Source organism: Mixophyes fleayi, chromosome 4 (genome assembly GCF_038048845.1).
Source record: "Mixophyes fleayi isolate aMixFle1 chromosome 4, aMixFle1.hap1, whole genome shotgun sequence".
NCBI lineage: Eukaryota > Metazoa > Chordata > Amphibia > Anura > Limnodynastidae > Mixophyes > Mixophyes fleayi.
The window spans coordinates 5,858,989-5,875,580 of NC_134405.1; the positions used below are offsets into that span (position 1 = coordinate 5,858,989).

At 44.1% G+C, this 16,592-nt stretch overlaps 3 protein-coding genes across 3 annotated transcripts in view; 2 read left to right on the top strand and 1 right to left on the bottom strand.

Moving 5' to 3' along the window:
* Positions 1-8,698, top strand: part of LOC142150998 (uncharacterized) — a 30,983-nt gene extending 22,285 nt beyond the window's left edge. The window contains exon 7 of the mRNA XM_075206248.1: positions 5,333-8,698. Coding sequence (XP_075062349.1) covers positions 5,333-6,069 — 737 coding nt within the window. The 3' untranslated portion in view covers positions 6,070-8,698. The remainder of the gene's footprint in view (positions 1-5,332) is intronic.
* LOC142151019 (uncharacterized) overlaps positions 1-16,592 on the top strand; it is a 570,528-nt gene that overhangs the window by 353,995 nt on the left and 199,941 nt on the right. The window lies entirely within an intron of this gene.
* The window catches only part of LOC142150997 (gastrula zinc finger protein XlCGF66.1-like), a 378,789-nt gene that overhangs the window by 124,585 nt on the left and 237,612 nt on the right, over positions 1-16,592 (bottom strand). The window lies entirely within an intron of this gene.

The following is a 16,592-nucleotide window of genomic DNA, read 5'->3' on the forward strand; positions in this document are numbered from 1 at the left end:
CCGATGAATTTAGGGCCCAACTTCTTGCAAGGTTGCTTCAGCCTGATATTTTTTGTAGACAGCCAGACTTTCTGGCCAACCTTAAGAGAGCAGGGGGTACGGTTTCGGTCCGAAAATTTTTTTGCAACAAGTGAGGCTTGTTTTAAAGATGAATGTACTTTCTTCCAGACAACTCTGAGATCCCTGGCAGTGGAACGGATCTCCTGAATACCAACGGACTGGAGTGAATACAAAGAGTTAGATCTGGGGTGGAAACCATAATTGCAAAAGAACGGAGAGGTTTTCGTGGATGAGTGACAGGAGTTGTTACAGGCAAATTCTGCCCAGGGCAACAAGGAGGACCAGTTGTCATGGAACTCCGATATGTAGCATCGCAAGAACTTCTCCAAGGACTGGTTAACCCTTTCAGTCTGCCCATTTGACTGAGGGTGGTATGCAGATGATAAACTGACCTTGATTCCCAGGAGGGTACAGAATGATCTCCAGAACTGCGCTATGAACTGGGAACCCCGATCGGAGACGATGTCTGTAGGGAGTCCATGGAGGCGGAAAATGTGTTGAATGAACAAGATTGCCAAATCTCGAGCAGTAGGAAGCCTAGTGAGTGGAATGAAATGCGCCATCTTGCTGAACCGGTCTACCACGACCCAAATGGTATTGTATCCCGCAGAGGGTGGCAGATCGACTATAAAGTCCATGGACAGATGTGTCCAAGGTTTACCAGGGGCGGCCAACGGAACTAACTGACCTACCGGGCGAGTCCTGGGAACTTTGTTCCTGGCACAAACTTCACAGGACCGGACGTGACTCTTGACGTCAGCAGACAGAGACGGCCACCATACAGTACGGGAAAGGATTTCCAGTGTTTTGTAGACTCCAGGATGCCCAGCAGTCCGACTGTTGTGTGCCTCAGCAAGGACTGTCTTCCTTAGATGAACTGGGACAAACAAACATCCTGCCGGAGTGTTATCAGGAGCCAACCTCTGGAACCTTTGTAAGGTACAGCTCAAATCTTGAGTTAATCCGGCATGAATCATAGACACAGGAACAATAGGCTCTGGGCAGGTGACCGGAGCATGATGTGCCAGGAAACTTCTAGACAGGGCGTCCGCTTGAATATTTTTGGAACCAGGACGATAGGTGATAATAAAGTTGAACCGAGTGAAGAACAGCGACCACCGAGCCTGTCGGGGGTTCAGACGTTTGGCTGACTGTATATACTGTAAGTTTTTATGATCCGTTATAACGGAGATCTGGTGTGCAGCGCCTTCCAACCAGTGCCGCCATTCCTCAAAGGCCCATTTAATTGCCAGCAATTCTCGGTTTCCCACGTCATAGTTGGTTTCCGCTGATGAGAACTGACGGGAAAAAAAGGCACATGGATGTAAGCGGTGGGTCTGGGGGTCTTTTTGTGACAAGACGGCCCCAGCACCGACGTCAGACGCATCTACCTCAAGAACAAACGGTACCCTAGGATCCGGATGTCTGAGAACCTGAGCAGACACAAAAGCTTCCTTCAGGGTTTTGAATGCATTTATTGCCTGTTGTGACCAAACAGTTGGATCACCTCCTTTGCGGGTCAAGGTGACGATAGGAGCCACGATATCAGCAAAGCCGCCAATAAACCTCCTGTAGTAATTGGCGAATCCCAGGAATCTCTGGACCGCCTTGAGGTTATTCGGTTGTATCCAGTCCAGAATTGCTTGGACCTTGGTTGGGTCCATGGAGAAACCTTCTGAGGAGATTAGATAACCGAGGAAGGATACCTTCTGGACCTCGAACTCGCATTTCTCGAGTTTAGCGTAGAGGTGATGTTCCCGTAATTTCTGTAGGATTTGTCTGACATGACCCTGGTGCACAGACAACGATTTTGAATATATGAGGATGTCATCTAAGTAAACAACAACAAAGTGTCCCAGGAACTCACGTAACACCTCATTAATCAAGTCCTGAAATACGGCAGGAGCATTACTAAGGCCAAACGGCATGACCAGGTATTCGTAATGGCCCGAGAGCGTGTTGAACGCCGTCTTCCACTCATCACCTGCTCTAATACGTATGAGATTATAGGCCCCACGAAGATCAATTTTTGTGAAGATAGTGGCTCCTCTTAATTGATCAAAAAGAACGGAGATGAGGGGAAGGGGGTAGGTGTTCTTAACCGTAATCAGGTTCAGCCCTCGATAATCGATACAGGGTCTGAGTCCACCGTCCTTCTTGGGTACAAAGAAACACCCCGCTCCTACTGGGGACTTGGATGGCCTGATGAAGCCCTTCTCCAAGTTTTCGTCAATATACTCCTGCATGGATTTGGTCTCTGGACCAGAGAGAGGATACAAGCGTCCCTTGGGCAATTTAGAGCCCGGAATGAGCTCAATGGCACAGTCGAAATTGCGGTGCGGTGGCAGTGTGTCAGCAGCCCTTTTGGAGAAAACATCCCAATAGTCATGATACTGAGAAGGGAGCTGCTCCGGAATAGACTGAATAATACGTAGAGGTAGTGTCAAGCAAGACTGTGTACAATGGGGGCTCCACTGGACAATTTCTCCTTTTGCCCAATCCATGACGGGGTTATGGCAGAATAGCCAAGGGTGGCCCAGAATTAAAGGAACCGAAGGACATTCGATAAGACGTAAGACTATGGATTCCGAATGGAGAGCGCCAATGTTCAACTGTAATGGTGGGGTCTCCCAAGTAATCTTGCCGCCTGGCAACGGACTACCATCTAAGCCACATACCGTAATGGCAGATTGGAGTTTAATCTGCGGAATACCAGCAGAGCGGGCAAACTCGATGTCAAGGAAGTTGCCAGCAGCTCCACTGTCAATGAAGGCTGATAGTTTCGTAGAACGAGCACTGAACGTGAGCTGTGCAGGGACCAATAGTGCATTTTTCTGGGAGACAATTTGTAGACCTAAGTGAACTCTCCCCTCGTTCCTTAGGCATGCTCGTTTCCCGACTTGTTTGGGCAAGAACGGGAGAAGTGGCCTCTTGCGCCACAATATAAACATAAGCCTTGTGACCGTCTCCTGTCTCTCTCCTCAGAGGAAAGACGGTATGCTCCCAATTGCATTGGTTCCTCACCATCCTGGGAGATAGGAACGAAGGCAGATGGAGGTGATGACGTTTCCTTTTCAGTTTTCCGCTCTTTATATCTCCTGTCAATTTTAATGGAGAGGTGCATCAGATCCTCCAGAGAGCTAGGAGACGGGTATTGCACCAGCGAATCTTTAATCTGTTCAGATAGGCCGACACGGAACTGACTACGTAAGGCAGGGTCGTTCCATCCACTGTCAGGTGACCATCTACGGAATTCCGCGCAGTATTCTTCTGCCGACCGTCTGCCTTGTTTCAAGGACCGTAGGTGAGCTTCCGCGGAGGCCACTCGATCCGGGTCATCATACAGTAAACCCAATGCCTCAAAGAAGGAGTCTACGGACTGCATGGCCGGACTGGTCTGTGGCAAAGAAAACGCCCAGGACTGGGGGTCACCCTGTAGAAGGGAAATAATAATCCCAACTCGTTGCTGCTCTGAACCGGAGGAGCGGGGTCTCATCCGAAAATAGAGCTTGCAGCTCTCCCTGAAGTTCCGAAACAAGGTTCTATTTCCGGAGAACCGATCCGGTAAATTCATTTTGGGCTCACAGATGGGATCTGGAGGAGATTGTGAAGCTTTTGTGGCTTCTTCTTGAACAGACATACGCTCAGCCAATCCCTGCATCATCTGATACAAAGACTCAACATGGCCTGCTAGGGTTTGTGCCGGAGACGGTGTGGATCCACTTGCATCCATCCTAATCTTGTCTCCGTGAGTGGGCCGGTTATAATGTTAGGAACCCCTCCAGCCGGCACAACACAACCCGGAGTCTACTCTGCCAGTCAGGTGTTCACTGGAGCCCCTGATGGTGGGGACAGACTGGGCTGCAGACTGACAGAGGGTCGTGAAGTGTGTACCGGCTGGGGAGAACCCAGGCAAGAAGAGTCAGGTCCACGCAGAGGTCAAAGGCCGGCAGCAGGTAACAGTAATGATGAACAAGCTGAGGTCAGAGGTCACAGGCAAAGTAGCAGAACGGGTAAACAAGCCAAGGATCAGGGTCACAGGAAACACAAGCGAAGTCCAATACGAAGCCAAGGGTCATACACGGGAAGTCAAACGTAGATACAGGATACAGGGACTGGAACAAGCAGGTCAGCAGACTGGAGCACAGAAGCTATAACCGGCAATGAGGCAGCAGACCTCATTGCCTTAAGTACAGACACAGACCAATCAGCCGGCGAACACACTCCTGCAGGCTAATTTACTAGTATCCAGCAGGGCCAATCAGGGCTTGCCCCTGACCTACACAGTTGCAGGCTAATGCCTGTTAATAAGCCTGATCAGCCCACAGGCTGCCTGCTATGCGCATGCGCCCGGCTACCAGCACCGCCGGGACGCAGCGCTAGTGTACTAGCGTCTGGCCGTTGCCCTGGTAACGGCCGGACAGGAAGAGGAAATGACGTCCCGGTCGTCAAGGTGACGGCCGGGACGCTGGGGCGGATGAGAAGCGAGCCGCGGCGGCTGTGAGTACCGCCGCGGCTCGTGACACTCAGCTGTATATTATCACTGTAATACTAATGCAGAATATGAGATTATTCTCCTCCCTCTAATATAACATACACCCCATCACAATGTCCACTTCACACTCCATCTTCTCACACACATTCGTCATTGCACATTAGCTCCCCTCTATTCTAGTGCTTGAATGGTCTGTACAGTTGATTTTTATTCTGCTGATCTGACTGTACTTTGCTTTGCCCTTATACTCTACTTTGTGCTGTTGCCCATCTGTGCCCTTCTCCGTTCTCCTATTCTGTCCTGATGTTCTACTCTGCTCTGTGCATGGATGTGAGACCTAAGAGTAGTGTAAACCCATATCCAGGACTCATTGCTGATTTAACCCACATCTACTCTACTTTTGAGGCTCCAGTGTTTATGTGGGAGGACAGTGTCTAATTGGACAATGTCACTGGCAAATGAGTCTTCCTAACTAATGAGTCTTCCTGTTCTAGAAGGCTGGCTGGGCAATGTGTGTGCTTAGGAAATATTCGCCAATGTCCGCGGTTTGGCTGGAATTGTCCGAGCTGGATGTACTTTGCGTGTCACTGTGGCTGGGTTTATGCACTGTGCTTAGTAATGACATTTTCTAATTATAAAGAAGTATTTGTAGTTCCCATATTGAAATTAAAGACCTGGACATTTCAACATTCTCATAGTATGAAAATGTTCGACATTATAATATGTTAAACAATGTAAAATACAATGTCTGTATTCATACATTTATTTTATTTCCAGCAGATGGATGCAAACACAGGAATATCTCAGAAGGAAAATTGATTTTGTTTACGAATTTTGAAATAGAAGATAACATCACAAATGATTTTCCAGGAGGAAACCCCACTACCCTAAATGTACATCCGATACTTTACAGAGCAGATAAATCTTCTGAGCCCTCTAATCACGAGGAATGTGCTTCTGATAACATAGATATTATTACACATAGTTCAGCTTATACAGATGATAAAATATTTATATGTCCTGAGGGTGGGAAATCAAATTTTGTTGAACATTTGAGAACTCACACTGGTGAGAAACCGTTTACATGTTCTGAGTGTGGGAAATGTTTCAAACAGAAATCAAATCTTGTTGTACATCAGAGAACTCACACAGGTGAGAAACCTTTTACATGTTCTGAGTGTGGGAAATGTTTTACACGTAAATTAAGTCTTGTTGAACATCAGAGAACTCACACAGGTGAGAAACCTTTTACATGTTCTGAGTGTGGGAAATGTTTTACACAGAAATCATCTCTTCTTGTACATCAGAGAACTCACACAGGTGAGAAACCTTTTACATGTTGTGAGTGTGGGAAATGTTTTACACAGAAATTAAGTCTTGTTGTACATCAGAGAACTCACACAGGTGAGAAACTGTTTACATGTTCTATGTGTGAAAAATTGTTTACAAAGAAATCAAAACTTATTAGGCATCAGAGAACTCATTCAGGAGAGAAACCGTTTACATGTTCTTAGTGCGTGAAATGTTTTACACGTAAATCACATCACAAACGAAAGAATGAAAAAGCGACTTGCAAATAATCACTTACCTTCAAGACGACGCTTGAGATCACTGAACAAAACAGCATAATGACAGCAAGCCGTTCCGATTGGAGAACTCACCGTCAATGCATGCTGACGTCATCGTGACGTCTGTTACTAAAAATGGGCACCGCGATGGGCACAATATTTGCACCTAGCCTAACTAATATTTTTATGGGGAAGTGGGAATCTGAATGCATATACTCTAATAATCCGTATAGGCCGAATATAAGATTTTACAAACGTTATATAGACGATATCATCGTGATTTGGGAGGGTTCTAATGAAAGCCTTGATGCTTTTATCAAATATATCGGTGAGAATGAGCTCAATTTGAGCTTTACACATAAGACAAATAATATATGTATAGATTTTCTGGATCTTAATTTAACAGCTATAGATGGAGCTATTGATGCAAGCACTTTCATTAAGGAGGTAGACAGTAATAGTTATGTGCACTATGAGCGCTGCCACCTGAAAAAATGGAAGGACAACATACCCTTTTCTCAACTTACTAGAATTAAGAGGAACTGTTCGGACAAAGCAGTCTGTGATGTACAATCTAAAATTTACCTGGAAAGATTTAAGGAACGTGGATACCCTGACAACTTATTAGACAAGGCACTTAAAAGAGTTAAAAATAAAAAGAGAGAAGATCTTTTAATATATAAACCAAAGGATACAAATAGAAAAGACACGGTTCCGTTTATAACTGAATTCAGTGTAGAGGAAAAAAGGATTAGACATACTATCAATAAGCACTGGAATATTATTATTATATTATATTATTAGGATGGACTCTATCTTGGGTGCTACATTAGCTGATAAACCGGATATTGTATTTAGAAAAACAAAGAATTTAAAGGCAATACTGGCACCTAGTCTACTAAGGAATAAGGTAGAGGTAGGAAGGAAAGAGACTTTTTTGTCCAATCTCACAACTGGTTTTGGTAAATGTTCAAAATGTAATGTGTGTAAATGGGTTGATCCTTGTAGTAGAATCTTTTATGACTCTACAAACACTAAGGAATATAAGATAAAGGGAAGAATTAATTGCCAAAATAACATCAGTTATATATTTATTAGAGTGCCCGTGTAACCTGAAATATGTTGGGAAGACAAAGAGAATGCTAAAAATCCGTATACAGGAACATGTAAGGGCAATAAAGAATCGATTAGAAACACATGCAGTCTCTAAGCACTTTACACTTTGTCATAATGGTGATCCTAACTCTTTGAAATTTAAAGCTATTGAACACGTGGTGTTGGGTCCTAGAGGGGGAGACCTTGCTAGGAAACTAGCATGTAGGGAAATGTACTGGATATTCCAACTAGGTACACTTGCACCTTTGGGCTTGAATGAGGCCTTTGAAATAGCCCCTTTTATCTAATGCATCTAATTTACTAACTGTTTTTTGTCTTTTTGCCTTTTTCTTCTTTATTTTACTATTATTGGTTGCAATGATGTCATTTACATTACTATACTGTTATCATGCTGAGCTAATTTCTGAACCTAGTCTAGTGTGCTGTGTAGTTTTGGTTAATTGGAATTGTACGTAACACTATGTTTTGTGCTGCTAGATCTATTGAAGATATGTTTTACTCTCATCATTGTCAGGATCAGTTAGTTTGTATATGTCTAGATTATACTTGGTATAATTGATGTATTGCTGTATGGTTCTGTTTGATTAGTCCTTCCTATTCTAGCTCAGGTTGTAGGATTGTCAGTTAGTATATTCTGTCTAGATTATTATTCTATGTACGGGACTCTGTAACTGTCTATCTATTGGGCATATGATCCTCTTTGAGATATCTATGGGTCTTGGCAAGTCCGTCTTTACCCATGAGAAGTTAATACTTTAAAGTTTTTCTATATATACTTTTTCTTAGTTCAGGCTTTTTAGCCAATTGGGGGTTAATTTGGATATCTTTTCTAGTTAATTCTGGGTGTATTACTGTGCCCTTTATTGAACTCTGAAGTATGGGCGGAAGTATGCTGATACCTTATGCCTATATATATATGGTGTTACAAATATTCTGTATTTCTGTTCCATTGTATTGATTTTAGTGCGCTCATGTTAGATTTTAATGTGGAATATTGATTGTAATGAAATATTACCAGCTGTATGTTAACATTTGCCCCGTAATCTTAATGGGAGTGACGTCACCACATAGGGCGGAAGTGATGGAGACGTGTGGGCGGAAGTACAAATTGGAGCACTAGCCCGCATACCCTTCCGGGTTTTTCAGGTGCGGTGAGGGCACTTTACAACTAATGAAGGACGGGGACTATAAAAGTAGGAACTACCGAACTAGGAACATCTACCCTTTTCAGAAAGTCTGCTATAGACGAAACGCGTCAAGGGATTGTTTTGCGGCTCTGTTATCGGTGACTGCTCTGCTGACGAGGAGGTTCCTGTCTGTGTGGCCAGAGAGCCTTATATGAGGACTGTTGGGAGCGTTACTTAAACAGATAAGCCTGTTTTGATTTTACCCGATGTACAGGCATTTTATTGTCTTTTTTGGATACAGCTTTGATTAAAATGGATTTTTTCCATATGATTGTGTGATAATTGCCACGAACGCACCGCAATATTATTTGTTATTTAATTTGATACTTTTACCCAGAAACCAAGGGGTTTTGAAACTGAGAGATTAACTCTTTAATATGCTATATGCTTGTGTTTGCATAAGGCCAGCTTGTATACTTATATAGCTGTGATTTTTATTTGATGATATCACACTATGCCTGGCGCATTTCTATTTATTGTTTATCTAGGTTCTGCATCGGCAATCTGATGTTCTAGAGAAGCGGCCTACTGTATGTGATTTATGAATTGTTTATTATGGTGTCTTACGTGATTCTTTAGGTCATACACTGAGTGCCTTCTTGTCTTACCACCTGTTTCTATATATATATATATATATGTATAGTATATGTGTGTATATATATATATATATATATATATATATATATGTATAGTATATGTGTGTGTGTGTATATATATATATATATATATATATATATATATATATATATATTGATATTGTGGCAAGAGCAGAAGCACACGCGAACAACTTCTTCTTTTTTATGTAGTTTTATTGTCAGGATGGTAAATGTTTTGACACCGTACAGATTTCACAGCAATACTTGGAGACCCTAAGCGCTAGCTATACATAGACCAGCTCTCTCTCAGGACCAGCCAGCTTACCCAGCGTTGGTCTCCGTGCAGAAATGATATAAACAAGCTTTTATACCTGATACTCCTCCCCCAGCCTTAGCTTGATGGACAGGTGACACATCCACCTTCTCTTTAAAAGGAAACGCCCATCACTGGCTCTGTAATTTTAACAGACACACCCTTTCTGTTTGCTGAGAGGAAGGATTTCAAGTTATGTAAGTTAAACGAAACTTAAACTATTGCTTTTCATACATAGGTCTTTACATTCAATCTAGGTGCATTACTGCACAAATGTTTTACTCTACTTCCCTGCTTTCACTTCATATTGCCAGATAAATGCCTCCTTTTGTTACATATCCCTCCCCCTAGCGTCTCCAAGTAGGGGGACGCAGACTTCGCGAGGAGCACATATTTTCGTGACAACGCATCTGCATTTTTGTGTAGAATCCCAGGCCTATGTTCTACTGAGAACTTGAAAGGTTGTAGTGCCAAGAACCAGCGGGTTACCTTGGCATTTACCTCCCGGTTGTTCTGCATCCATCTCAATGGTGCATGGTCTGTTATTAAGGTGAACTCTGCCTAGGAGATAATAGCGCAGAGCTTCTGTAGCCCACAGTCTTTCCCCACAGTGGCATTTTTTTGTTCCCTTGGAAGCAACTTACGACTTAGGTACAGGACAGGATTTTCTACTCCATTCTTCTCTTGTGACAGGACTGCACCTAAGCCAACACCAGAAGCATCAGTTTGAGTTTGGAGGAAGAACCTCGGGGTAAAATCTGGTGCTTGTATGACTGGGGAGGAACAAAGAGCTAACCGAATATCAGACCAGGCGGTTTCTGCAGAGTCAGACCAGGTTAATCTATCTGGACAACTTTTTTTTAACATGTCCGTTAGTGGAGCAGCTCTAGTGGCGAAGTGGCTTACAAACCGTCTGTAGTAACCTACTAAGCCTAAAAAGGTTCTTAACTGTGACCTTTTTCTCTGGTCTTGCCCAATTTTTGACTGCCTCCACTTTGTCTAGCTGGGGTTTGACATGCCCTCGACCAACAACATACCCTAAATATTTGGCTTCTCATGGCTATGGCACATTTCTCTGGGTTAGCTGTTAACCCTGCTGACCTTAATGAAGCTAAGACCGCCTCAACTTTGGCTAAATGTGATCCCCAGTCTGGGGTATAAATCACTATATCGTCCAGGTAAGCGTCTGCATAAGCTGTATGAGGGCGTAGCAATTTATTCATGGCCCTTTGGAAGGTGGCAGGTGCCCCATGCAATCCAAAGGGTAGGACTTTATATTGATAGAGACCATCAGGGGTGGAAAATGCAGTGTTTGGCTTGGCCGTGGAAGTCAAAGGAACTTGCAAATAACCTTTTGTTAGATCAAGGGTTGTTAAATAATTGCTACCAGCAAGATTTTCCACTAGTTCATCCACACGTGGCATTGGATAGGCATCAAACTGCGACATACTGTTTAGGCGCCTAAAGTCATTGCAGAACCTAATTGTCCCATTGGGTTTCGGGACAAGCACAATGGGACTATTCCACTCACTAGTGGACTCTTCAATCACATCTAACTGGAGCATCTTCTCGACCTCCTTTCTCACGTCCACCCATCTGGCTTCTGGAATACGATACGGCTTCTGCTTTACAATGACTCCTGGCGCAGTGACAATGTCGTGTTCGATTAAGGTAGTGCGCCCAGGAATGGAAGAGAAGACATCCCTGTTCCGGCGAATCATTTCTTCAGTCTGTTGTCTCTGCTGAATGGACAAAGCTGGCTCTATGGGCACTTAAGACTGTTCAATGGCAGTACTCACTGCCTGAGGAGAGGTTTCCTCATCATGCCAAGGTTTAAGGAGGTTAACATGATATATTTGCTCCTCCCTTCTCCTACCTAACTGGCGGACTCTGTAATTGACAGGACCAACAGCCTCTAGAATTTCATATGGACCCTGCCAATAGGCGAAAAGTTTGCTTCCTGGGTGGGAACCAGGACTAGGACCTTGTCCCCAGGCTTGAAAGATCGAACAACAGCACTTTTATCATAACTTTTCCTCTGTCGTTCCTGAGCCTCTTTTACATGTTGCTGCACAATGGGCCCTATCTTTCCTAGCCTCTAATACATTTGGGACACAAATTGTACCAGATTTGGCTCCCTGGGACCTTGCTGCTCCCACCCTTCTTTTAACATATCCAAGATACCCCTGGGCTGTCTCCCAAACAATAGATCAAAGGGACTAAACCCTGTTGAAGCTTGAGGTACCTCACGGATGGCAAACATCAAATAGGGAATAAGAGTGTCCCAATCTTTTTTTTCTTGAGCCACTGCTTTCCTGAGCATGTGCTTTAATGTGCGGATAAAGCGTTCCACCAAGCCATCTGTTTGTGGATGGTATACAGAGGTGTGAAGCGCCGTAACCCCTAGCAACTGGCACATGCCCTTCATCAGTTTAGACATAAATGGAGTACCCTGATCTGTGAGAATTTCTTTGGGTATTCCCAAGCATGTAAACATCAATACAAGTTCCTTAGCTATGGTGCTGGACTTTATGTTTCGTAGGGGAATTGTCTCTGGATACCTGGTTGCATAGTCAAGCACCACTAGTATATATTGGTGCCCACGTGCGGATTTTTCCAGTGGCCCCACAAGGTCCATAGCTATCCGTTCAAAGGGAACTTGTGCCATTGGTATTGGAATGAGAGGTGCCCTGTACATGGGTTTTGGACAGGTTCTCTGACAAATGGGACAGGACCGGCAATACTTTTTCACTGCCATGTGTACCCCGGGCCAGTAAAACCTAAGCAGAACTCGTTCTCATGTTTTATCCTCCCCTAGGTGTCCCCCACAGACATGTGTGTGTGCTGCTTTTAACACTAGGGGTACATGGACCTGAGGAACCATTAATTGTTCTACTTTTTCCCCCTGTACATTAGCAACTCTATACAGGAAATAATTTTTAACAATAGAATATGGTATACCTTCTGCAGGCTGGGCGGCTTTCGCTACCCTATTTACCTCAGTCACAGTTTTGAAGGCATGTTCCAAAGTGACATCATTAAGTTAGTCTCGAGCAAAATCCTGCAGAGGAAACAAAATTGGTATTGCGGACCAGTCCGTATCCTCACTGACAGGCGGGGTGGGCTCATCTGCGACATCCCCGACCAATGCTAGTTTGGACTGTCCACGTTTCCCCACAGTTGGATGCTTTTGTGGAACTCCTGCTGTGACTCCCAGGATGGCAATCCGGTTTGGCGGTTCCCAAAGATCGATGCCCAAATGTTGTGGATTCTTAGGCGGTTCATTTAAGACCGGGCTTCCGACCGTTGCATCAATTGCCGGCATGTCCGGCTGGATCCGCTCACCGAAGACATCATTAAACAGTGGGAAGTCTCACCCCAAAATGAGTGGATATGGGAGTTTAGGTACTATGGCAGCTACCACCATAACAGTTTTGTCTTTGATTGTGACTGGTAGTATTGTTCTTTCATAGTCCTCTGTCGTGCCATGTACGCAAAGAACCTTCACCTTGGGCAACCGAGAAGTTATGGATTCGGGTAAGGCAGAGCTGGAAACCAATGAGAGTTCACTCCCAGAGTCAACCAAGGCCAGAACAAGGTTTTGGTTGATTAGCACAGTCACCCGGAACAAATAAGGACTTCCTGATGTGGGACTCATGGTAAAACAGCTTGGAAATGCAGGCCCAATATGTGCCACGGAACAGTCCATGGGTTCCTGTAGTTTAGGACACTCTGCCTTAAAGTGGCCTGGCTCACCACATTCAAAACACTTCAGATTAGACAGCTTTGCACCTGGCCCTCTGTAGCAGTTTTGCCCTTGGGCCCTGTAGCAAGGATTGTCAAACCTGGCTTTTGGCGTGGCAGCGGCTTTGGCACAAATGCAGGTTCTTTAGTCATTTGCTGTAGTGCATAAAACCTTTCTACCACGGTGGCAAGCTCTTCATAAGTTTGTGGGTCTGATTGCAGAACCCACCTTTGCAAATCGCGGTTCAGCCCCCGGATGCAGTGATCTATCGCCAGAACTTCAATAATCCGAGAAGGCGAATTCTCCTCAGGCTGCAGCCATTTCTTTAAAATTTTAGAAAGCTCAGCCACTTGCGCTCTGACCGGTTTTTCTTTATCATAGCGCCATTGGTGATAGCGCTGGGCTCGGCCTGGCCCGGAAACTCCAATGCGAGCCAATATCTCAGACTTTAGGCACAAATAATCAGAGGCCCGTTCCTCATCTAGATACATATAAGCTCAGCTTCACCAGTCAGATAAGGCGCTAGTCTCTCAGCCCAATCTTTAGGAGGCCATTTTGCCCTTTTTGCAAGTCTCTCAAAGGACACCAGATATGCTTCTATGTCATCAGCTGGTGACATTTTCTGCAGAACCGGACCAGGTGGTTCATTTCTGTCATGCCTCACCTGGCTTAACTCTTTTCTTAAGAGCCTTGTGTTTTCCACCTGTGCCTCGGCGACTTGTAGCATCTGAGCTTGCTGCTCTTGCTGCGCAGCGGCCACATTCACGAGGGTTCTCAGTACTTCCTGCTCGGGTTGGGTAGCGGAAACTTGCTTTCCGGAGCATCCCACTTCAGACACCACTTGTGGCAAGAGCCCGCTACTGCAGAAGCACACGCGAACAACTTCTTCCTTTTTATGTAGTTTTATTGTCAGGATAGTAAATGTTTTGACACCGTACAGATTTCACAGCAATACTTGGAGACCCTAAACGCTAGCTATACATAGACCAGCTCTCTCTCAGGACCAGCCAGCTTACCCAGCATTGGTCTCTGTGCACAAATGATATAAACAAGCTTTTATACCTGATACTCCTCCCCCAGCCTTAGCTTGATGGACAGGTGACACACCCACCTTCTCTTTAAAAGGAAACGCCCATCACAGGCTCTGTAATTCTAACAGACACACCCTGTCTGTTTGCTGAGAGGAAGGATTTCAAGTCATGTAAGTTAAACCAAACTTAAACTATTGCTTTTCATACATAGGTCTTTACATTCAATCTAGGTGCATTACTGCACAAATGTTTTACTCTACTTCCCTGCTTTCTCTGCATATTGCCAGCTTAATGCCTCCTTTTGTTACAATATATATAGTGTGTGTATATATGTATGTATATATATATATATATATATATATATATATATATATATATATATATGTGTGTGTGTGTTTATATATATATATATGTGTGAATTGGGGACACTATTGCGTGGTATATGTGAATTTCGGGTACTATTGTGGCATAACATTGGGGGCACTACTGTGTAGAGTAGCATTGTTTTGGGGGCACTACTGTGTGGCGAAACATTGTTTGGGGCACTACTGTGTGGCGTAATATTGTTTTGGGGCACTACTATGTGGCATAGGGGCTGCCTATCTATACTAAACTATAGTGAGGGGGGCGCTGCCTATGCTAAACTATAATTAGGGTGGTCTGCCTATGTTGAACTATATGGAGGGGGGTTGTACATAGAACACTATAGGGAGGGGGTGATGGGACCTTTAATTTAATGCTGGGGTGGTTTGGGTCTATAATTGAATGTGGAGCTGAGTGTGGGAGGAGGGCTATCTATTAAATGTGAATATCAATTATTTAATGCTGGGAATGGTCGTGGGAAATGGATGTATTAAACATAAATGCTATTCAATTATTGCTGGGGCTGTTTGGAGGGAGGCTAATAGGTTTATTTATTAAATGGGAATACTATTAATTTGATGTCGGGGTCAGTTGGAGGGAAATAGATCTATTTATCAAATGTGAGCACTATTACTTTAATGTTGAGGCTGGAGAGAGGCCTAATTATTAAATGTGGGTGCTGTTGATTTAATGGCAGGGATGGTTGGCGTTTCTAAATGTACCCATTATTTTTTCAAATAGGGCCCTCAACATTCCAGGATCCAGACAAGCCGCAACTAAAGAAACCAGCAGCCACAGGTGGTAAAAGTGACAACAACAGGTAGGACAGTCTGTTAAATGTTCTGAGTCTAGCACAGGCTTGGCTAACCTGTGGTACTCTCTAGTGTTGCAGTCCCCTGGTGAGCCCTTCATGCCCCAGTCCGACACTGCATATCACAACCTCCATGTATTCTAAATAGTACATCACACTACAACATAGATATTATGTATCTCACACGGGGTCCGTTTTGGCCAATCACAGTGGCCATAATAACTCAGAAAACACATGCACCACTTAACCATTTAAAGCACCATACTCCTGCTTGCTATAGCCACACTGTATCCAATAAATCATATGCACAGTCCCACAATTATACAGCATTGTAGGAGATATAGTACAGTGTAGGAATGGGTACAATGCAGTATAGTGCGTACAGCATTGCAGGAGATATAGTGCAGTGTAGTAATGGGTACAATGCAGTATAGTGCGTACAGCATTGCAGGAGATATAGTGCAGTGTAGGAATGGGTACAATGCAGCATAGTGCATACAGCATTGCAGCAGATATAGTGCAGTGTAGGAATGGGTACAATGCAGTATAGTGCGTACAGCATTGCAGCAGATATAGTGCAGTGTAGGAATGGGTACAGTGCAGCATAGTGCATACAGCATTGCAGCAGATATAGTGCAGTTTAGGAATGGGTGCATTGCAGCATAGCTCATACAGCATTGCATTAGATATAGTACAGTGTAGGAATGGGTACCGTGCAGCATAGTGCATACAGCATTGCAGCAGATATAGTACAGTGTAGGAATGGGTACAATGCAGTATAGTGCGTACAGCATTGCAGCAGATATAGTGCAGTGTAGGAATGGGTACAGTGCAGCATAGTGTATACAGCATTGTAGGAGATATAGTGCAGTGTAGGAATGGGTGCCGTGTAGGAATGGGTACAGTGCAGCATACAGCATTGCAGTAGATATAGTGCAGTGTATGAATGTGTACAGTGCAGCATAGTGCATACAGCATTGCAGCAGATATAGTACAGTGTAGGAATGGGTACAATGCAGCATAGCTCATACAGCATTGCAGCATATATAGTACAGTGTAGGAATGGGTACAATGCAGCTTAGTGCATACAGTATTGCAGAAGATATAGTGCAGTATATGAATGTGTACAGTGCAGCATAGTGCATACAGCATTGCAGCAGATATAGTGCAGTGTAGGAATGTGTACAGTGCAGCATAGTGCATACAGCATTGTAGGAGATATAATGCAGTGTAGGAATGGGTATAATGCAGCATAGTGCATACAGCATTGCATCATATATAGCGCAGTGTAGGAATGGGTACAGTGC